The sequence below is a fragment of the Neomonachus schauinslandi genome, chromosome 3, assembly GCF_002201575.2.
Source record: "Neomonachus schauinslandi chromosome 3, ASM220157v2, whole genome shotgun sequence".
NCBI classification, from domain to species: domain Eukaryota; kingdom Metazoa; phylum Chordata; class Mammalia; order Carnivora; family Phocidae; genus Neomonachus; species Neomonachus schauinslandi.
In genome coordinates this window covers 164,118,543-164,141,502 of record NC_058405.1, presented here as the reverse complement: position 1 = coordinate 164,141,502, position 22,960 = coordinate 164,118,543, and the positions used below count along the sequence as shown (strand labels likewise).

Genomic DNA, 22,960 nt, shown 5'->3' with positions numbered 1-22,960 from the left:
CCTTTTCTTGGATGAATCACAGTGGGCCCCTACGTGCTAACCTGAAATGCTTCTCAACCGCCAACAACACATGCCACATGATAACATTGATATTAATAATATAAAGTTCACTGATCCAAAGCCTATGCGAGACATTGGAAGCTGAGCATTTGAGTGAAGAGGCAGATGAGTCCAGGTCACTCAGAGGGGCCACAGAGTACACACCAACCAGACAGTGTGACTTTCTGTCTGTAGTTCAGCTCCTTCTTCTTGCCCTTCCCTCTTCCTTTTTCAGGCTGTTCCCATAGACCAATGTTCCCAAGGTGGCCAACCCCTCTTCAGATCCTTCTCAGGAAGGAGATGAGGCCACAGAGTGTAGCCACAGCTGCTTATAAATGTAGAGTAATGGAATCCAATCTCCCACCCAGACGTGTGGGAGCCAAGAGCCAGTACATGGTGCCCCAGAAGCTGGGCCAGGCTGGGTCAGGTCAGGACTTGCACTTGGGTGCCATTCAGGGAGCAGAATGTGATACGAAGAGAGGCAAGGTTTGGTGGGAAAATCCTAAATGAGAGCTGCTGAGCTGATCACTATTAATGCAAAGAGTCTTGGTGAATTCAAAGAGAAGCCGTGACTCTCAGTACACATCCGTGTGGAAAGCAATGGAAAGATGAGAAAGTTTAAGTAGAAGGTGGCAGATAGAAGGGAAAGATTTCTTTCTTCTTCTTTTTTTTTTAAAGATTTTATTTATTTGAAAGAGAGAGAGAGAGAGATCACAAGCAGGGGGGAGGGGCAGAGGGAGAGAGAGAAGCAGACTCCCCACTGAGCAGGAAACCTGATATGGGACTCAATCCCAGGATCTTGGGATCATGATCTGAGCCAAAGGCAGACACTTAACTGACTGAGCCACCCAGGCACCCTAAAGGGAAAGATTTCTGGAGCCAAGGAGAAGAAAGTGATCCAGCTGCTTTTCATAGATGCTTTTGGGGAAGGAGGTTTTCTGGGCAGGAACCTAACTTAGGCAAAAGACTACTCTAATGGATTTTTAAAACCTAAAGATCTTGTTTATGTTGAAATCCTTTAAAGAAAAGCATCATGTAAAAATGAGATCATGAAACTGCACTGTGAGCATATGAACATCTGCATCATTGTATCTGAACCGAAACCCAAACACCACTCACTTTTTGAATATATGTAATTAATATATATTTTATATGTAATATATATATATATAATTATCATGTTCCTATGGTGAATTTTTAGGAATGTGGTTTAAATTCAAACCAAAAGCCAAAGATTTATTTTCTGTATTTCTTGCTTTAGACTGTGGTAAGCGTCAGGAATGAACTGTGGAGAACTTATGAATCCATTAACACACTCCACAGGGAAAGAAGGTAGGACCCACGTGTGAATGCACAAACATTGACAGCAGAGACAAATCAAAAGCATTTCCCTTTGCTTTTATGGGAAAAAATTCTACAAAGATGCTTTTTTTTTTTAATTTAGAAGAAATTCCTTAAGCAGAGAAATAGTAAGCCCAATAGGAAGGTAAAAGGGGGGCTTTGGCTCTATTTCAGTAGTTAAGGATAACCTAAATTATCTGGCTAATTATATTAAGGCCGGGGGATGGGGGTGGGGAACAGCATAGGAAAAAGAGAGAAATTGTTATCACTGGTGGTCATAAGAAGCACAAGACTGCCTAAAAAACCGGCCAGAGATGACTTTTAAGAATGTATCTTTGTTGTCTGCTATCAAATCCCTGGGCTGACTCCTTTCTGAAAAATCCGTGATAAAGATATATTTGAAACTCCACTTATGAAGAAGGATTTTAGAATCAGACTCCCATTTCACCTGAGTGTGACTGCCTGGAAGTTTGAGGGCTCTCCTTCAGAGATGCCCACACTGGGTGGGAGCCCAAACCAAATTCCAAGACCTCTTCTAGATCTTGGTAATTGGTAATTAGGAATTTCAAAGGCTCTAACATTGAGAAATCTTGTTGCATTTCCCACCAGCGAGATAATTTCTACAAATTTCACAAATATGCCAACCACACTGATTAAAGATAAGATTGTACTTTACTCAGCCAATTTTAATTATATATGTACTCTGTAACAGGGACTATTTTAGGCCTGGGCTGGGGGATATAGAGCAACAAGCAAAAAAGAAGAATAAAGTTGCCAGAATAAAGAGACAATAAGCAATTGTTAAATAATAGAGTAAGTAATATATAAGTAAAATAAGAAGTAAAATAGGTCCTATGTCTTATAATGTGACTGTCCAGAGGTTTGAAGACTGAAGATGAAGTCCAAAATCTCAGACTGTATCAAGCTCTGTAGCAATTAGACATGGAGACAAAGTAGGGAAGGAGATAGGAGGTGCCGGAGGCAAGGTTGGGGGTCCTGGTTTGCAGTTTCAAGTAGGGCAATCAGGGATGGTCTCATTGAAAATACGATGGTGAGTGACAACTTGAAGGATGTGAGAAGTAAAGAGAGAAAGAATTGGGGAAAGGAAGGTTCCAGGAAGAGAAGCCAAAGAGCAGACTCTCAGGGGAGGACATGCCTGGTGTGTCCAGAGTAGCCACGAGTTCTGTGTGCGCAAGAGGAGGCAGAGAGCAGGTGAAAGAGGAAAGAGGGTCTTGGCCAACTGTTGGGCCTTGGCTTATAAGGACTTGGCTTATTTTAACAAGGAGGGGGACCATTGGAGAGTTTTGAGCAGAGGAATGACATGATCTGGTTTATGTTTTATTTTATTTTATTTTATTTTATTTTATTTTATTTTATTTTTTATTTGGTTTAGGTTTGTTTGTTCAAGTGTTTTTAAAAAATGGCCCTGACTGCTTGGTTCATTTTTAAACCAGTAAACAACTAGACTTAGGAAGAGAAGCCAAAACAGACTGGCAATTCGGGAATGGCCTGCCTCCTTGTTCCTTCCCTATCCTGGTCAGGTGTTAGGTGTTTAGCCATGACATGTTTACTGTCATTCTAAACGGAGCGATTCCAGACGAAAGGATAACAAATCAAGCCAATATTCAAATTTAAGTAGCTAGTCAAGGTATGCTGTTAAAAGTACTCCGCAACAGGCATGATGAGTTTTCTAGAACACTTCTAATGCCAATGAAATTCTTGGTGGAATCGTGTACGTAAGAGGCACGAAGGTCAGTGGTGTGTGGTGAACGGTCAAACGGTATAAAGCAGCATTGATCAATGTGAAGTAATAGTGGAGGCACAGGCTTCTCCAGCATCTTCTCCCACAGAGAGGACTTACAGCACATTTTGCTAGGGAGCTAGTTAGTGCGCTGGCCTCTTGCCCTCCCCACCCACTCAAACGTATCCTCTTTGCAGATTCCTTAAAAAACAGTTCAACCGCTACAAAGACAAGTTGCAAGCCATCTATGCCCCGCAGGAAGAAAAAAGTTGCAGATTTGAGACCAAGATTCCCGAACTTACAGCCAACCAGGATAGCCTGTGGACCCAGCTACAGCAGATGGGGCAGGATCTCCAGGTATGAAGTGTGGACCATCCGGAAATCAGACCTCAACTGCTCTGGCTGTGGGAGGACTTCAGCCTGAAACTTCTCACCTCACTTTGATTAGCCTCTTCTCTTTCCCTCTTCTCTCCATACCCTCACCTCCTCCCACTTTTCATCCTCAGTCTCTATCCTCCCCATTCTTGAAGGCAGTACCACTAGGAGACTTGGTGTTACCCTACAGGTGCCAGTTAGAAACTCTAGATCTAGAGCAAAGTGGTCCTTTACAGCATTGATGCTTAGCCTCTTGGTCTCTGCATCCTTTTTACGTTCTTAAAACATTGTGAGGATCCCAAGGAGCTTTTGTGGGTTACATCTATTGCTCTTTACCATGATCAAAATTAAAAGTGAGAAGTGGCTTAAAAGTGTATTAACTTGGGGCACCTGGGTGGCTCAGTTGGTTAAGCGACTGCCTTCGGCTCAGGTCGTGATCCTGGAGTCCCGGGATCGAGTCCCGCATCGGGCTCCCTGCTCGGCAGGGAGTCTGCTTCTCCCTCTGACCCTCCTCCCTCTCATGCTCTCTGTCTCTCATTCTCTCTCTCTCAAATAAATAAATAAAATCTTTAAAAAAAAAGTGTATTAACTTAAATATGAAATAAACCCATTATATATGTAACAGTTTTAAACAGTAACTACGTATTTAAAAAAAAAAACTTAGAAGAGTGGCATTGCTTTATATTTTTTAAAAAAAATTTCTTTAATATCTGGGTTAATGAAAGACAGATTTTCATAACTGCTTCATTCAGTCTGTTGCAAGATGTTGTAGTTGAAGTATATGAAGAAATCTGGCCTCATAGAGATTTGCAGTTGAAAAAGAATAATATTTTAATAGTCTTTTCACATCATTGGAGATCTTTTTCTTTGGTAGTACACCAATACATAGTAAGTGCTTGTTTCTTAAAGGAATGTTGAAGCATTATATCTGAAACCGTATTTACCTCACACTCTGTTTCATTAAAATACAATGTTCTGTTGTGCTCTTTGAATGAATTTTCTACCCATGCATGATTTTGTAGCATGATACACTGGTAATTTGGAAGTTTACTGAGCTATGCCAAGCTTCCTAATGCTCATTATACAATGTTCACCCCCCTGCCAAAAAAAATCACATTCATTAATATCACCACTAACCTCATTGGGAAAGTCTTTAGGAATTGGAAAGTTGTTATGCACATGGTGATGAATGCAAGTTTTCTAAAATTCTGATTTTTGCTTAAAAACTCAGTTCTTAAAATTGGCAATACATGTTGTTAATTATTTCCTTACTGTGCCAATCTCACTTCACTCATTTTTGAGAAAATATTTGCCAAATATCCAAGTCTTGAATAACAGTCTGCAAGTCATTCTTTCACACAAAAGGCAACTTTTGTGTTTCAATAATATTAGAGGTATTTTACACACTTCCCATTTCATCATACACAATATTAAAAAGACAAGTTATAGTTAAGAAAATTAGGAGTTTTTGTCACACCATCAAGGATATTCTTGGGCGCCTGGGTGGCTCAGTTGGTTAGGTGTCTGCCTTCAGCGCAGGTCATGATCCCAGTGTCCTGGGATCGAGCCCCGTGTTGGGCTCCCTGCCTAGTGGGGAGTCTGCTTCTCCCTCTCCCTCTGCCTCTCCCCCTCTGCTTGTGTTCTGTCTCTAGCTTTCTCTCTCTCTCTCAAATAAGTAAATAAAATCTTAAAAAAAAAAAAGGATATTCTTAAGTGGAACTGTTCATTGTTGTTATTTGGTTGGCTGGTGTTTCAGCTGTGAGCGCACGATGGTGAAGAGTACCATGACCCCTAGCACTGTCTGCGGCTGCCTTGGTTTGTACTAAGGTAGTGCCTTACCTACTTTAGCCTTACTTACTTTTGACTTTTCACCATCTGGGCAAATGTCAACACAGTGACCATCTAAGTATCATTGTGAAAATAATTTTGACTTCACAGACCTCTTAAAAGGTCTTAGGGATTTCCGGGAGTCTGTGGACCACGCTTTGGGAATTGCGTTTCGTAGAGAGTGTATGCCCTAGATTTTATAGCTATGGCTTATTATGAGCCCTCCCCAATGTACCTACCTAGGTGGGTCATTATGAACATGTTTTACTGTAATACATTTTAGCTACCAATTGAATAGATGCTGATGTTCTCGGAAATTCCTTATGATATCTTTAGAACCTGAACATTTAGGACCTAGAATTGTCCCAAATTCCTCATGATTACTCCCTGTGATATTTTAGAACCTGGGCTTTTGTATCTTTTGTAGATAGTTTTAGATGGACATTGAAGGAACAGCATAAAATAAAATCAATAATAATGGATTTAGAAAGGAGAAAGAAAAATCTTGCATTAAAATTTTCTACTAGAAGATTAAAATTTAATGCACTTATGAAAAAGGTAAGATAAATGTCGATTTCTTCATCAAGTTTTCTTTATCCAGGCAGTGTTACAACCACTCCATCCTTCATCCTCTTCCTGTCAAAATATGATTTCCAAGGGTGACCATGGAAAGGGTGAAAGGCTTTGCAGGGAAGGAGATTCTTCCCACATCACGAATGCCACTGAGGATTGTTCAGAATGGGAACCCCTTGCTTACCCAACCATCATTGACAGAAGTCGCCAAAGTCAAGCAAATGCAGAGCATGCTCTACCAAATTCAGAATCACCAGAGGCCGTTTTGCAGCTGAAGTCAACACAAAGCACCAGGGCACAAAGGCAAGCACAAAAGATCCCAAAGGAAATCTTTAGCTCCCCACCTGTTTCCCAGGTAGGACCACCGCAGGACACCCCCCAGATTGTTCCCGCCGAAACTAACAGTCCTGCTCTGGCACCGGCAGAAAGGAAAGAGACAGTTAACATTCAGGAGGGAAAGGATGAGCTAGAGGAAAAGGAACTGCAAGAACTGTTGTCAAAACTTACAGATGTCTTCACTCTAGAAATGCCGTCAGGTAAGATTTCACAATCAGTGGAGGTAGTGATGGCCAGGAATTGAGGCTGCCTTTTAAACACCTAAGTTTTGTTAATGTGGGGAGGGGCAGAAGGAAAGGGAGAGAATCCTCAAGCAGATTGCCTGGTGAGCAAGGAGCCCTATGCAGGGCTCGATCCCACGCCCCTGAGATCATGACCTGAGCCGAAATCAAGAGTTGGACCCTTAACCGACTGAGACACCCAGGCGTCCCCAAATACATGATTTTGTAACATTATCCCAACAGCTACAATTCATCTAGTGAGTAACAGTCAGAGTTGTGAACCTTTTGGACATCAGTAGCACCTGTGAACTTCATGTCTAGTATTGCCCAGTTCACAGGGTTCTTGTGAGCATTAACAGAGATAGACCATAAGAGATTTTGCTATAGCACCTAACACAATCCAAGCATTCAATGATAGGAAATAACTACAAATACTTTAGAAATCAGCAGCTTTCATAAGCTGAACTGGAGACACAAAAAGAAAAAAATAAAAATGAGATGAAGACATCAAGCACTAAAAGACTTTTCTAGGAAAAAAAGCCAAGTTTTTATGTGACATTTATGTGAAATATAAAATATGAAATTAAAAAATATAAATAAATAACAAATATTAGATAATTTTGTTGTAGTAGTTATTATTGTCAATAGTACTACAACAAATATAGCTGGGCGGCCTGATGTTACCACTTGAAAATGGGGGTACTAATGATGCTCTTTCTAGAGGGTCATCGATTAAGTTTCTCTACTGTAAGTAGTACCATCTTCATCATCACCATCTTCTTCATAAGCTACAGCTCATTGCTAAGTTCTGAGGGCTCTTTTTAAAAATATTTTTAAACTATAGTTATTTCTTCTGTTTTGGAGTAACACTGTCTTATTTATAGTGTTTTGTTACCTTAATATATCTATATACCTATATCCGTGTCTTTTTTGGAAGCTTCAGATCTTTTATGTTTGAGGGATCATCTAGAGATTTGCGATAAAACAAAGGATAACATTCTCATGTGTTTCCGAATCGAAGGAAAATATTTTGCTTCTCAAAATATTTCTGAATTGGTGATGAGTTTGCTAGAGCTGCCATAACAAAGTACCTACCACAGGCCGGGTAGCTTCAACATCACAAATTCATTTTCTCACAGTCCTGGAGGCTAGAAATCTGAGATCAAGGTGTCCCTCTGTGGGCGCCCCTATCCAAATTTGCTCTTTTTATAAAGACACTACTCATATTGGATTAGGACCCACCCACATAACTTCATTTTAATTTAATTAACTCTTTAAAGAATCTACTCCAAATATATTCACATTCTGAGGTACGGGGGTGAGGACTTCCACATAAGAATTTAGAGAAGGAGACACAATCCAGCCCATAACAGTTGGAGACCTGTAAAATCAGGACATCATAATGTCAGTTGTATATTGAAGTTGGCAGAGCCGAGTCAATGAAGTCATTATTTGGTGATTCTAAAACTCTCTACTGTGAAGAGTTGGAGTTAGTGTTAGAGAAGACAAGATCACAAAGATGCCAGAAGCATGCTCAGACTGCGGGAGACAAAGACAGGGTGGGAACTCCTTGTACCTGATTCTGAGGCCGACACAAAGTTCCACCCACTGTGTTTCCATCTTAACTTCTTCGGGGTCACGACGAGCACTCAAAGCAAAGTCAACATCTACTTAAACTTCTTAGGAAAATTTCACATAAAAATTTGACTTTTATTCTACAAAAGTCTTTTAGTCTTTAACATCTTCATTTTAATTTTTTGTTAGGTTTCTCCAGCTGAGCATATAAAAGCTGCTGGTTCCTCACAGCCCTCACAAATCAAGTAGGCTGTGTTGCACATTCCAGATTGCTAATAAGCTAGGTTGACTACACACGTTGGAAAGACATTGTCCTAACACTTAGGCAGTTTGCATATTTTAAGTTACTTTATCAAAGTCTATTTATAAAAAAAAAAAACTATATGTATATACACACATGATTATATTATTAAAAGGAAAATCATGAAAGGGTAAAGCTTATTTCTGCATTTAGACGATGCAATAATAATGTATAAAGATGCAGTTAGCATTGTCCAATCTTGTAGAAAATGCAAAAAAAAAAAAGTCTCAAAAAATTACCTCATCTTCCACTTAAAATTTAAGTAAAACCATTGAGATGCTTCTGCTGGAACTATGCATTATTATACAAAAGTGCTTATAATGTTAGCTAGGCTCTATCCCAGGACCCTGAGCTAAAGGCAGACGCTTAAACTGCTGAGCCACCCAGGCGCCCCTCCTTAATGTTTTTAAGCATAGGATCTATGTTAATCTCCATGACTATTTGCATTTATTAAACACTGTTACTCCTCACTCAAACATTTCTAAGTAAGTTTTATCTTTGTTCAATCTGGTTTTGAATATGATCTTGTTTGCAAATTCTACTTAGCCATTGGCAATATAGATTATAAAAGTACACTCCATAATTTATGCATAATCTATGCATGCTTACCAAAATTACATCAAACCTAATCAGAACCAGAAGTGTGATAACCACACTGATGAAGAGGCGGAAAGGCAAACAAACTAAATTAAGGTATTGGTTACCTTTGTTTTATTTCTCGGTCATGGATGCATCAAATAATAGCAGGAAGTTTTTGGTCATTTTACTGCTCCAGTGTTTTGTTTTGTTTTTAACTTGAGAATTATTTGGAAAATTAGAAAGTTCCACTGCTTGTAACATGTTAAGATTTACTCAGACAGTGTCAACATCTCCAGCCAGTGTTGTGATCATCCTGGTGATTCAGGCAGGCTGGACCAGCCAAGAGAATCCTTGGCTTCACCCAGGGTGGAAATCAAATGGGAGCCACCAGGATGTGAAAGCAGATTTTATTGAAGATATATATAGAGAGAGAGAGACAGAGTGTCCAGGAGACTCAGAAAGGAAAAGAGGGAGTCTCGTCTTTGCTTGGGGTCTGGGCTTCTCCTCGGCAATTGTGGTGTGGTGTGCGTGTCCTCTCAGGCACGTAGGAACTGGACAGAACAAGGACAGGGTCCAGATGTCCATCATAAGCCCTTATTCCTGGCGCCGGGGGTCTTGGCATCGTGATGTCTAGCACCAGTGGTCTGGACAGACACATAATGGCTTTGCCCGGTCATTCCCTAGATACCATCTACTGTGCTGGAAGACCCCAAAGATATCATTATCTCTTTGTCCCTTACAAGGAAGATATACAATAAGGCATGTATAGGGAGGGGGTGCAGGTCCTAGCAAGAGTAGAAGCAGGAAAAGAAGCAAAGGGGAAAAAAAAAAACCATAGCCTTTTCCTTCACAGGATCCCTTCGGTTTCCCTGTCTCGCTGTAGCTGACTCTCCTTTTATTTCTTTTTTTTTTTAAATTTAAATTCAATTAACCAACATATAGTACCTCATTAGTTTCAGAGGTAGAGTTCAGTTATTCATCAGTTGCCTATAACACCCAGTGTTCATTACATCATGTGCCCTCCTTAATGCCCATCACCCAGTTACCCCATCCCCCCAGCCACCTCCCCTCCAGCAACCTTCAGTTTGTTTCCTACAGTTAAGATTCTCTCATGGTTTTTCTCCCTCTCTGATTTCTTCCTATTCAGTTTTCTCTCCCTTCCCCTATGATCCACTGCGTTGTTTCTTATATTCCACATATGAGTAAAACCATATGATAATTATGCTGAGCAAAGTAAGTCAATCGGAGCTGACTATCCTTTTAGATTGGAGTTTTGCTAAGGAGTCAACACATTTTGGAAATTAAGATGAACTTTACATTAATTAAAAGCTTAATAAGACTAAAACAGCAAGCCTGATGGTCAGTTTGCAGGCAGTTGTAGACATTTACTGAATATAGTCATTCAATATCAAGACAGGATAACAGGATGTCACGAGACTATGAGAGTTTAATAGAAAGTATGTAGAAGAGGTTCCCCAAGCCTCTTTAAATTCCAAATGTTGGGTTAAAAATCAGTAGCAAACAATTTGCTTACACTTGCAGTAAAAGAATCCAATTTGAAAGTGTGTAACACTATTTGCTTCTGTGGTGACAAAAAAAAAAAAGACATAATATTCTAATTTTATTTTCTCATTAAATTATTTTCATTCCATTTGTGAGTGAAATTGCCTGTGTCATCTCTGAAATCCTTTTCCCAGCTTCTCTCCCATCCCTCTTTGTCATCCGTTTGTCACTGTACGTTTTAAGAATGAGAAGGGAAGTCCAGGGAGTGGATGTGGGAGGGTTCTTCTTGGTCCTTTCTTCTTCACATGAAACCATCATCAACATTATTATTATAAATAATCAGAAAATGAAGCTTGAACTTCAGCAAATTCCAAGAAAATAAAGAGCAGTGCAAGCTCAGGAGAGAGAAGTGCAACACTGTATCTTTAGCTCACTTATTTAAGAAGGTAGTCTGCTCAAATATTGCCTGGGAGTCCCTGGGGGGTGTATACTGAAATCTTGTTGAATCTTTCTCTGTCTCTCTCACTCTCTCTCAAACATATATATGTATGTATGTACGTATGTATGTATGTATGTATGAAAAAGTAGAAGCAATTTCTCTCGATGGGAGAAGATACAGACTTCCAGCAATGAAGCTCCATGAAGGTAGAAAAAATATTTCTAATTGATTCATCATTCATCATTCATTTGTTCATTCAACAAATATTCCTCCAGCATTTACTATGTGCTGGACACTGGGCATTCATTTTGAAAGGGGTACATTACGTTTTTAAGATACTCTAGCTTTAAAAAAAAAAAAAAGATACTCTGGCATTGTGTAGAGAATAATTTGAGGAAGGGCAAGGGGGTGAGCGCAGAGACCAGGTAAAAGCCTGTTGTAATCTAGGCAGGAAATGGTGGTGGCTTGGCCTGGGGGGTTGGGGATATACTTATTGCAATGGGGAGAGCTGAGATGGGGGACGGCACATCAAGAGTTCTGTTTGGATCACATTAAGTGTGAGTTTCCTGAGAGACATCGAAATAGGAATATCAGAGTGCCTGCCCATCAACGTATACAATCTGAAGCTCACGGGAGAAGTCTTAGTAGAGTAGATATTCAATACATATGGGTTTGCTTAATTAGTTATTGTTGTAAGGAAGACACAGGCTCAGAATTTCCATTTCCCAGCAGAGTAATCCTAGACTAGATAACCTAATACTTTTTCATCTCTATATCTATCATTCTGGTAGCCTCCTCTCACATCCCTGATTCATTCAGAGACCAGATAGATTTTTAATTACATTGAAGTGAATTATTCCATTTGTATTTCCTTTGGACTGTCAATTTCACAGGTATTTCTAACATCTCATTAGGCTACCATCTGTGCTGTACATTAATTCAGTCCCAACATGTACGGAATCCCAGGTGTATGCCAAGCATCATGCTAGGTTCTAGGTGGATGTGTATCTTTGGCTTCTTTTTTAACATTTCAAGAGACGGAAGCTTAAAAAGAAAACAGCCAAATAATAAGAAAAACTTCCCATGAATGAAATGGATTGTTGCTTTTCTATTTCTTTATTGCTGTATTGTAAGTTTTTTCACTGTGGGCTGAGAAGCAGAATATCCTAAAATAAGTTTTCCTCTGGACAAGGCAATAAAATATTATTTATTCAAGGTTCTTATAGTTCTGGAACAGTGTTAAAGAATAGATAGGTTTAAAAAGCCATGAATCCTCTCCTCTTATGTTCAACAGAAAACAGCCATTATATAAATTATGTAACTAAATTATGTAACTAATAAGTCTTTCTAAGTTTTCATTCCCTGCGATTTTGTTTTTTATTAATTACACAAATAATGTTCTACTACATGTTCATCACAGTATTAAAATGCCTAAGTGTACAGGATTTTTAAAAAATGGATTCATTCATTTTGTCCTTCGTTCCTTGCCACCAGTTTCTCAAAGATAATGACTGTTAACAGTTTAGTGAGTTTTCCTTCCAACTTTTTTCTCTGTATATTTGTATGTCTTTCCTTTCTCAACGTAAGTTAGGTAGTTCTTTTGCTTTTTTTTTTTCACTTGACAATATACCTTAGACATTGAGCAATTTCATTTTTTATCACAGTGTATAAATGTACCCTAATTTATTTATTGGTCTATAATTAAGTTGCTTCTAATTTTTTATTGTGATAAGAATGGTTTGGTGAGTGTCTTTATGACCTATATCTTTGTATTCATATGTGAATATATTTGTAGGATCAATTCCTAGAAATGTAATTCTTAGGTTAAAAATTACACATATCAAACTTTTGGTTGATAACTGACACACTGTAGATCTTTCTACAACACAATCCTTATTATAATAGATCGTAGGGGACCACTCCAACCATTCATTAGTAGCTACCCAGCAGAGGTTCTCAAAGCATGGTCCCTAGACCAAGGGCATCAGAATCACCTGGGACCATATTAGAAATGCAAATTCTTGGGCCCCTCCCTGATAGACTATATTAGCTAGGGATCTCCAGAGGAACAAAACCAATAAGATAGAGATATAGAAAGAGACTTACTTTAAGGAACTGGCTCATGTGATCGTGGAGGCTGACAAGTCCCAAGATCTACTGTCAGCAAATTGGAAACCTAGAGGAATGAGTGGGTGTGGTTTCATTGCCAAAGTTGGCAGGCTAGAGACTTAGGAAGAGCTGATATCTCCATTGGAAGTTGAAGGCAGAAGAAAACTGATGTGACAGCCACAAGGCAGTCAGGCAGAAGGAATTCTCTTACTCAGCTTTTCTACTTAATTCAGGCCTTCAACTGATTGGATGAGGCCCAACCACATTAGGGAGGGCAATCTGCTGTAGTCAGTCTGCAGATTCAAATATTAAATCTCATCCAGAAACATCCCCACAGCACACCCAGAATTAACGTTTGACCAAACCTCTGGGCATTAGTAGCCAATCAGGTTGAGGCATAAAATTAGCCATCTTATGTACAGAATCAGAGCTCTTAGAGTAGGAGCCAGCAATCTGTTTTTACATCCTCCAGGTGATTCTGATAGACACCAGAGTTTGAAGACTGCTGCTCAAGAGTGGGCTTTCTGGCTACTCAGATTTGTTCTCAGAGTCATGGAAAAATGCCCTTGAAGAACCTACAACCAAGTTGTATTAGTAACTGATCATGGCAAATCATAGCCATCGTAATTGCCAGCTGGTAGAAAAAGGGCATTGTCATCAGGAACTGGGGAGAGATGGCTTCCACATCTTCTCTGTGCTAGACCTTTAGCTAGATCAGCTTGAAACACTACAGGTGCTTTCTCTGAAGGACTCTCCTGTTTTTTGATTTCAGGCCCGCAGCCTTCGGTAAACATGGACCTGTACTTTGGAGCTGAGTGGGTGTGCAAGGCCTTCTCTGCCCTTGTTGATCAAATCACCTTGTCTGACTTGAAGTGATAAGGAGTCCTGGCTCAAAGGCCCCTTGGGATGATGATGAAACATATTTTCAAAATCTATACTAAAAGAATTAAGCCTTTTGCCTCTCAATAATTTGGTGTGAAGCGTGAAGAAAATGAGTTTTACTTTTTAATCTCCCTACTCATGTGTCTTAGTTCTTCAGTTCAGAGTAAATCCTTGGGAGTGAGGGGTGGTAGAGGGAAATGGAAAGAAGAGGCCAAGTTAAATCTAAGTGTGCTGAGTTTCCAATAGAGGGCTTTTCTTAATTTGAATGCCTTGGTAGTGATATTCAAGTGTGTGATTTACATGAATTCATGCAACTGTCTTCTTCAGGTATCATTTAAATTAGTGAATCGATGACCAGATTTTCTATCTGGATGCTCCTGATGGAGAACAGGCTTGGCAAAGAACGAAACACACACACACACACACACACACACACACACACACACACACACAATTGAGTATATGCAAAACTGGTGAAATCTGAATAAACTCCGTGGATTGTACCAATGTCAATTTTCTGGTTGCATTATTGTACTATAATTATGCAAGATTTTACTACCCTTGAGGGAAACTGGATGAAGAGTATACAGGATGTCTCTGTATTATTTCTTATAACTGTATATGAATCAACAATTATCTCAAAATAAATTTATTTTGAAAGAATGAACATTTCTTGCTAAAATCCTATATCCAATGAGTTTGGCTAAAGTACCTGTCAGCCTACTTTCTCTGCATGTATGATTGGGGTATAGATGTTTAATTTAATAATGTCCAAAGATATAGCTAATAGTTTTTTGACTATTAGAGCACTTACTTTCTAAGCACCTTATAAGTACGAACTCATTTAATCCTCACAACAAAACTAGCAAGTAGATATCTCATTTTATGAGGAAACTATGGCACAAAGAGGGTCAGTAACTTGTTGAAAGTTGCTTGGCCAGTAGTTGATGAAGTTGAGATTTGAACCCGGCTTCTGAGCCTATCCTCTGCTCTGTACTTTCTCTCAAGAAATATTGCTCTGATTCCAGTCTTTTGCATATTATCTGATGTGCAACCCATGTTGCATTTAGAGAGGCTATGGATTTTTATTTATGTGATCTGTAATTTCTAATACTGTTCCAGAAGAAAATAATGTCCAGTTGAATAAGATTAGGACTAGGTTATCCCTGTTCAATCTCATGCTAATATTTGCTTTTCAGCCTATTACAAATCTCTTATTTTTATTTTATTCACTGTCCCTCTCACTTTATCCCACTTTATCCCAAGGTTACTTTATCCCAGTAACCTTGCTCCTTGCAAGTTTAATAAGCATCCCCTAAAACACTGATCAGCAAGCCACACCCCACACACCAAATCCTGCCCACTGCCTGTTTTGTCCAAGCTATGAACTAAGAGTGGTTATTACATCTTAAAAAATGGTTGAAAGAGTCAAAAGAGGAATATATTGGGATACCTGAAAATGGTATGGATTCAGATTTCACTGTCCATAAACAAAGCCATGCTCATTCATTCACATAGTGTCTATGGTTACTTGTATTCTACAAAAGCAGAATCGATCATTAGTTGCAGTAGAGACCAGATGGCCTACAATCATATGATATCTGCTATCTGATCCTTTACAGAAAAATTGGCAGCCCCTGTTGTACAATACCCAGGAGAGGAAGGGGCAAAGGGCAGGCTTTTCTGAGAGCAAGAGTGGCATTTCTTCCATGATTTATAAGAGATAATAAGTTTATATGATGGTTTTTAGGAATGTGATGAAAGGTATTAGAGAAAGTGGCACGAAAGTAGAACCATGAGTCCACATAGAAATACAATGTGGCAGTTTTTAACATGCTCATTCTCCTAACCAAGAAAAGCTGAAGTTGGTTCCCCTCCCCACTTCCTTCCCCAGACTCTTTTCCCCTGTTGTTAGGACTTGTTTAATTCTCCCTTTCTTTTTTTTTTTTTTTTTTTTGCTTTGTTAGCATCTCTATTGAAGTGTAACTGACATACAATAAACTGCATGTATTTAAGATGTACAGTCTTAAGTTTTGACATATTATACCCTTGTGAAACTGTCACCACAATCAAGTCATGAACATATCCATCACCCCCAAGAATTTCTTCAAGCACTGATTGTTGAAAAGACTACCCTTTCTCCACTGAATTGCCTTTGCACTTTTATCTAAGGAATATCTAAATAAATATACTCCGATAACCTTTAGATGAGGTTTTTAGTTTAAGGAGGCCCCTCAACCTTCTGTGAAAAAACATTTACTGACACTTCCTTTAGATCTGGAAATTGCAAGTAAATTGCTAACGTATCTGAAATTCAAACTGATTGTCAAGTATCGGTTGTGATAGAACAATTGGAAAGATGAAATAGAGATAAAAAATCACATTGTGTCTGGATCTCAAATACATTTGCTCATTGGGCTTCTCTACTGTGAACCTCATCAGGTCTGTTCATTTTTCAGGGAAAACTTTTTTATGGATTCTTTTATTATAATGCTGTTCATTTTACTTTTAGTTTGCTTTGCAAACTAACCACTTAGGGAGTTTTAATATCTAATCAAATAGAAAATACGCTAATTGGAAAATACTTATACTTACTGTTATTTTATTAGAGTTTAGATTATCAGTAATGGTAACACCAAATATTGAAATAAAGAGATTCCAAAAATGTTACGTGGGGTCCAGAGCTTTGATTAATTTTGTTTCCATTAGAAGAATGCTTTATTTGCCATTTGTGTCCATGTTTTTTGTTTGTTTGTTCTTTGTTTCATATAGTATTCAAAAATATTCTTTCAAACAAGATTTAGGTATTACAGACAGACAGACAGTGGTAATTAATAAATATAGTCCTTTCTATGCCTATACACAAGCAGTGTTTAATGGCTTGGAAGTCATGCAGTGCATTCAAGTTAAATGTATGGCCCTCTATTTCATTAACAATATCCAGCATCACAGAGCAATTTATCAGAGTGAATTCAGTCTGACTTGCCCAATCCCCTGGTCCTCTTTGGAAGCTATTTTAACTCTCTCAGACAGTGGGATGATTTGGCAGTAAAGCCACCATTTGAAGGAACACGCTAGCAGGCTTAAGTAGTACTCTGAGAGGATGTGGCTTACGATTTATCTCTGGACATTCCCACCATTTCAAGTAAACGGTCAATAGTCAAGAGAAGCGTGGATTGTTTTTAATTCCAAGATGTGAGTTAGCTCGGAGGTTAGATTTATTTTCTTTTTATTTCCAGGCCACTGGCGACTTTTCCGATGAACTTAGACCCACTCCTGTGCAAGTGCATGCCCATCAAACCTTCAATCAACTCTTTCTTCTTTAGGAAAGGTGTTCTTAGTTGCTGAGAATATGCACCTGAAAGTAGAGAAAAGGAACTCATTATTAGAGCACCAAATTATTCTCAGGTTAATTAAATATCAATACATTGGGTTTAAAAGAAAGTTTGTTGGGGCACCTGGGTGGCTAGGTCATTTGAGCGTCTGACTCTTGGTTTTGGCTCAGGTCATGATCTCATGGGTCATGGGATCAAGCCCCGCCTCAGGCTCCGTGCTCAGAGGGAAGTCTGCTTGAAGATTCTCTCCCTCTGCCCCTCCCCCCCACTCTCTCCCTCTCTCCCTCTCCCTCTCTCTTTCTCTCTCCAATAAATCTTTAAAAATAAAAAATAAAGTTTGTTGTTTCTGTCACTATCAAAGTCTCTATAAATTTATTGCAGGAGCGTATATGTAAATCTGTTTATGTGTCCTTTGCAGTTAAATAAGATAAAGTAAATTATAATAAATACATTTCCTTGTTAATTAATATATGTATTAAGATTTTTTTGATTAAAAAGGTAAAATTGATCATTATATTTTTTATATTAAAGTTTTATGCATATACACTTTATGCCATAATTTAGTCAACCATTACATTTAAACAATTTCCAAGTTTTCTGCTGTTATAAGCAGTATTGCAGTGAAACTTTGTACTACATTGTTGGCCACATCTCTGAATGTTTCCTTAGGATAGATTTCTAGATGAGTAATTTCTGAAGATGTTCCTAGGAAATTCTTGGAATAAGTAAGGTAAAAAACCAAGCATTTGTGAAACTAATTATATATATATATCCCTGAAGCACTGTTTTCTCTAATGCTTGGTGTTGAAAAAATAAATACTAACATTTGCCAGCTAGTTAGGTACCAACTGCAAATATCATCAAATTATAAATCTAAATTTTAATTTTCTCATCATGAAGGAATGCAAAGACTCACAATTTTTCGAAAATATTAAACTACCAGTCTCAGGCAGGCAGGTTTTTCTGTTTCTCTCACTGGCAGAGCAAGGTTAGTTGAAGGAAAAGGCCGTTATTTTTTTGATGAAAACAAGGATATACTTCAAAATCCCTTGTCAGCATATTCTTTTCCTAAATCAATTAATAACTCTCTCTTTCACTCTCTCTTTCTCTCTGCCTTGACATGATGCATCATAATTTAGTGGTTAAGCTGGGTTACACCCTCTTCACACCTTCTGGATATTTCAGCATTCAGTTATTGACTCATATCTTTCTAGACTAAATAACAATGATCTTTTGAGTCTTTCCCCAAGTGATGATATCTCTAGCCCTTGGAATTTTTGGAATTCTCATTTCTGGATGCCCTCTGTTCCTGCTGAGCATTGTTATAAACAACTAAAGTATCCAGGTCATCACCCAGCTCAATAAGCTGTCCTTGGGGTCAAGCTCTTCCGGGCTCTCTCCCTAGTTAAATACATGCCTTTCAAAAATTCCTTTTTTATAGAATCACAGAGCATTAGAATGGAGAATGTTAAGAGACTTTATGGGCCTTCTAATTCTTTCCACATCCCTCTTTTTCAGATGAAGAAACTGAGGGTTACATAAGTTAATGAAGTTGACTGAGTTACATAGCTATTTAACATCTCTTGTTTTCATATTTGTTGGCCCAGTATTTACAAATATATTAACGTACAAAATTATATAGGAGTTTTATGTTTGACAAAGCATGATTCATAGCAACATTTCTCAAGTGTGTTTAAACTATTTAAATTTGAGGGGCGCCTAGGTGGCTCAGTGGGTTGGACGTCTGCCTTCGGCTCAGGTCATGATCCCAGGGTCCTGGAATCGAGTCCCAAACAGGGGTCCCTGTTCAGCGGGAAGTCTGCTTCTCCCTCTCCCTCTGCGTGCCACCCCTCCCCCCGCTTTTATTCTCTCTCTCTCTCTGTCAAATAAATAAATAAAACCTTAAAAAAAATAAACTATTTAAATTTGAGGACATCAAAATAACAAAAACCTTTTCGCATATTATGTAGACACATTAGTTCTTTCCTTCTGCTCTGGTGATTTGATTTCCCCGAGAACTATAGAGACAAACACCTCTTCACCCTCACCCCCACCCCACCTTGGTAGTATATTAATCCCCCAAGGACAATAGAAAAAATTAGTGGAGAATCTGTGCCGGTACATCCAGAGCCCAGTTGAGCCACTAGAGATTTAATCAAACCTCTTGAGATGAAATCTCAATGTTCCAGCAACTATTTAACTTTTAGCCATGGTGTCTCCTTGACCCAGGACCCTCTTTGACTGTGATTATACGATCCAAATGGAAAGTCTTGTTTCCTGGTCTACAAACAATCGTTTATGTCAAACATTAAAATAACTTCAATAAGTAAAATACTCCCTCCTGCTACATAGCCACTCTGGCTAAAGTTTGCAGACCAGCTGGGTCAACAGCAACTCTGTAGCAAGAGAAAAGAAGTGGTTCCCTAAGCTGAAGATAAATCTACTACCTTAAAAAAAAAGAAGAAGAAGATAGAAATGCTATGTTGAAATATGCTCAAAAAATTACATGTAGCTTCAGATTGTTCTGATAGCAACATTGCAAGCAAGTAAACTGAAAGCTATTTTAGAGAAAGACCTTGTGTGCGTATATAATTATTTTCATGTTCGTCTGAACACAAATATTATTTTCATTTATTCTATAGTTACTTTAGTAATTTAAAGTGAGTGCAAAATACAAAAAATAAATAAATAAATATTGGTGGTGATGAGTATGACAACTAAATATGGTAAGAATGGAAAAAGGAGTCCTATACTACAAACGAAGAAAATATCCAATTCTATGGATGCTGATGTCTGAACAGCCTCTGTTTAAAATGGTTTTTAAGTATTGGTAACCAACATTGAAAGACACTTATTTTTTTATTTCTTTAGTAGCTAAGCTGGTAAAAGAATATTTCCTCTAAAAATGGAAATTGGTTTAAGTTACAATAACACTTGCCAAAATAATAAATTTATCTATAAAGTACAGCAGTGGATTATCTAGTTTAATGGATCAGCAAATCATGAGGATTTTTAGTTAGTGAGGTTAGAACAAACTAGATATATAAAGGCTCTACAATATCTTGGGAAAGGATTGATATAGAACTATTACTGTTAAGTGCTATTCTAAGAGAGAAATTATGGGGATATATAACAATTCTTGCAATAAAATATACTAATGTAAAAATTAGTTATGCCTCAGTTTTGCACTAGTGGATAAGTAATTCTAAGAGTTACTACCACCCAAACAGCCTTTGCTGCAAGGATTAGAAGCTCATTTGTTGAAACAACATTAAAAAAGGAACAAAAACAATATGAATAGGGCTAAGTTATCTATCTCTCAGCTTACTCACAGGGGCTCATTTGCTCTAATCCTAATTCTATAAAGGATATTTCTTTTAGTGCCCCCAGAGAAGACTGTTTTTGAATATAATATTTGCACCAGTGAGAATCTCTAAATTTGTCAGAAATTCCAAATTACTAAAAATTAATCACTCTGCTTGCTGGAAGGTAATTACATATTTGAGATTTATTCAAAAAGCAACAAGGAGTGAATTTGCAAGCCAGCCAATTTTTCTGCCCTTCATTTCACCAACTAAATACATCGCAAGGAGCCCCTCCATTTACATGGAAGCCATTTTTTTTTTTTCTATTTAAAAGGGGTGAGAGCTTGTGTGTTGTGAATATTCCCCAGACTTACATTCAAATCTTCCCAAATCCATAGCACGTAAAGACAGGTTATGACTGCTAATATTCAGGCTAATCACTTAATACTTTTGTGTTGTATTTTGGGAATCATGCTTCTCCTTCCTTGTCTTTTTACTCTTCCTTGCTGCTGTTCACATGAAGTATGAGAATGAGGACAATATGTTGATATAAACAGCTGCCATGAAATACAAAAGGAAGTGCTATCTTCCTATCACTTGTGTGCTTTTGTGTGCTCTTGGGTTCACTCCTGAGAGTGCAATGAATTCCCCTAAAGCCATTTCCCCCTTCCTCACAATTGAGCACATTCATACTTGATTGACCCTTTTGAAAGACATGGGACCTAGAGTTGACCACCTTGTTTTCTTCCTGTGTGCTGTGGATGCATTGCTGAAATCTTCTCTTCCTTCCCAGTCAATTGCCTCCTTCCTAAGCCATGGTTCCTGGAGAGGACACAGTCCACATAGATGTCCCAGAAGAGTTGGGCCAGATCCCAAAACAGTGCCCCATGCTTCAAGTTCTCAGATGACTTCAGGTAGATCATAAAATCCCAGAAACCTGAAACAGTGTTAGAAATTCGAGGCTTCCGCATTTCCAGGAGGAGCACTGAAGAAGATTCCCAGCACTGAGGATCAGCTTGGTTAAGAGCCAGCAGGTCTGTCTGGCTATGGCAGAAGAAAGGAGACACACAGCACATTCCCACAATGAGCAGGGAGCAGATAAGGGTCAAGGGGCGGTAGATCCCTCTTCTGTTCCCAGGATCGGCCATGGCGCTGAAACTGCATAGAATGGAAATATCTTACAAATCCTTGCTTGAGCTCCACTCCTTTAAAAACCTTGGTGCCAGCAAAGGAAATACACCAGTGTCTTTAGGAAAAGTCTTATCGTTCCTCCCATAAGTCCCATTCTATCTAAAATGACTCATTGCCAAGCCAGGTAGTATAAAACCAAGATATTTAGATTAGGAAGTGTTTATTCCTAAGACATGTTCCTTTATGAGATGAATAAGTGAATTTGTTTTTCCCTAGTACAGAGGAACATAATTTAAAAGAACATTAAGTAAAAATGTAAAATCTTGCTGCATGGCTTTAATTATTCTATAATATCATAGTTTAGCTTACCTATTCTAATCCAGGACTCCCATGCAATTAAGAATTTTAATATATTTTATCCTTAGTGTTTTCCTATTTGGGGTGACTTTCAATTTTTAAAAAGCATAAGAATTGTAAAATGTTCTAAATAAAAATGAACATAAGGTAGTGTGCTAAAAGTACGGGAACCAAGGGGTATATATTCAATCCACTAGAGTAGAATCAATTGACATTTTATCAACACCTAAAAATGCTCTACGATTCTGATATAACTTTCATAAAGATAATGTTTTATCATTTTTTTCTTCTTGCTATGAATCTCAAGAATTTTAATGAAAACATTTGCCTCTCAGTCAACTTTTCTGGCTCTCAAAGCCTGCTGCAATAAAATTAAACTATATAGGGGCCCCTGGGTGGCTCAGTTGGTTGGTTGGGCCTAGGACTCTTTGTTTCGGCTCAGGTCATGATCTCCTGAGTGGTGGGGTCAAGCCCTGCCTTTCACCCCCATCCCCTCCACGCTTAGCAGAGAATCTGCTTGAAGATTCTCTCCCTCTCCCCCATCCTCCCCACTCTCTCTCTAATAAATAAATAAATCTTTAAAAAATTAAACTATATAGCCCTTTGAAATTATTGTTACACTTCAGACAAGTGTAATGAGAAATAATGTCCCTAAAATAATACTAATCTTATCTGACTCTTTAAGACTACCCAAAATGTATATCACACTTAAACAACTCTAACATAAAGGAAAAACAGGAGGACATATAAGCTCACTTTCAGTTTTATCTTATATTTCCCAAACCTTTTAGATGTGAGTGTCAAGAAGGCAAGCAAGGCACAGCTCATGGGAATACATCTATACTGGAACATTTAAGGATAACACCCTAAGAATGAATCTTTCTCTTCTACACAGCAGCAGAACATACTGAGGCACCCTTAAATCAGTATTTCAGGAATGCCTTTGAACATGCACATTCCTATTTGGAAGAGGCATGTTGAGATACAAGGT

At 38.3% G+C, this 22,960-nt stretch overlaps 2 protein-coding genes across 2 annotated transcripts in view; one reads left to right on the top strand and one right to left on the bottom strand.

Annotated features, from left to right (window-relative positions):
* DYTN (dystrotelin) overlaps nucleotides 1-13,835 on the top strand; it is a 45,054-nt gene extending 31,219 nt beyond the window's left edge. Inside the window, exons 10-12 of the mRNA XM_021703245.1 lie at nucleotides 3,319-3,478; nucleotides 5,925-6,432; nucleotides 13,732-13,835. Of these exons, the coding sequence (XP_021558920.1) occupies nucleotides 3,319-3,478; nucleotides 5,925-6,432; nucleotides 13,732-13,835 (772 nt within the window). The remainder of the gene's footprint in view (nucleotides 1-3,318; nucleotides 3,479-5,924; nucleotides 6,433-13,731) is intronic.
* A 3,224-nt stretch (nucleotides 13,836-17,059) lies between these two features.
* FAM237A (family with sequence similarity 237 member A) lies at nucleotides 17,060-21,629 on the bottom strand. Its single transcript, XM_021702701.1, has 2 exons — nucleotides 21,218-21,629; nucleotides 17,060-17,199 (listed from the first exon to the last, which is right to left on the bottom strand). The coding sequence occupies exons 1-2, from the start codon at nucleotides 21,627-21,629 to the stop codon at nucleotides 17,060-17,062; spliced, it is 552 nt and encodes a 183-aa protein (XP_021558376.1).
* Between the last annotated feature and the right edge of the window lie 1,331 nt (nucleotides 21,630-22,960).

Excerpts from the sequence above, each read along its gene's own strand:
- FAM237A (XM_021702701.1), bottom strand. The coding sequence starts at position 21,629 with ATGGCCGATCCTGGGAACAGAAGAGGGATCTACCGCCCCTTGACCCTT. Across the intron at positions 17,200-21,217 it reads GCACACAGGAAGAAAACAAG|GTGCATATTCTCAGCAACTA; the intron begins GTGGTCAACTCT and ends CTCTACTTTCAG.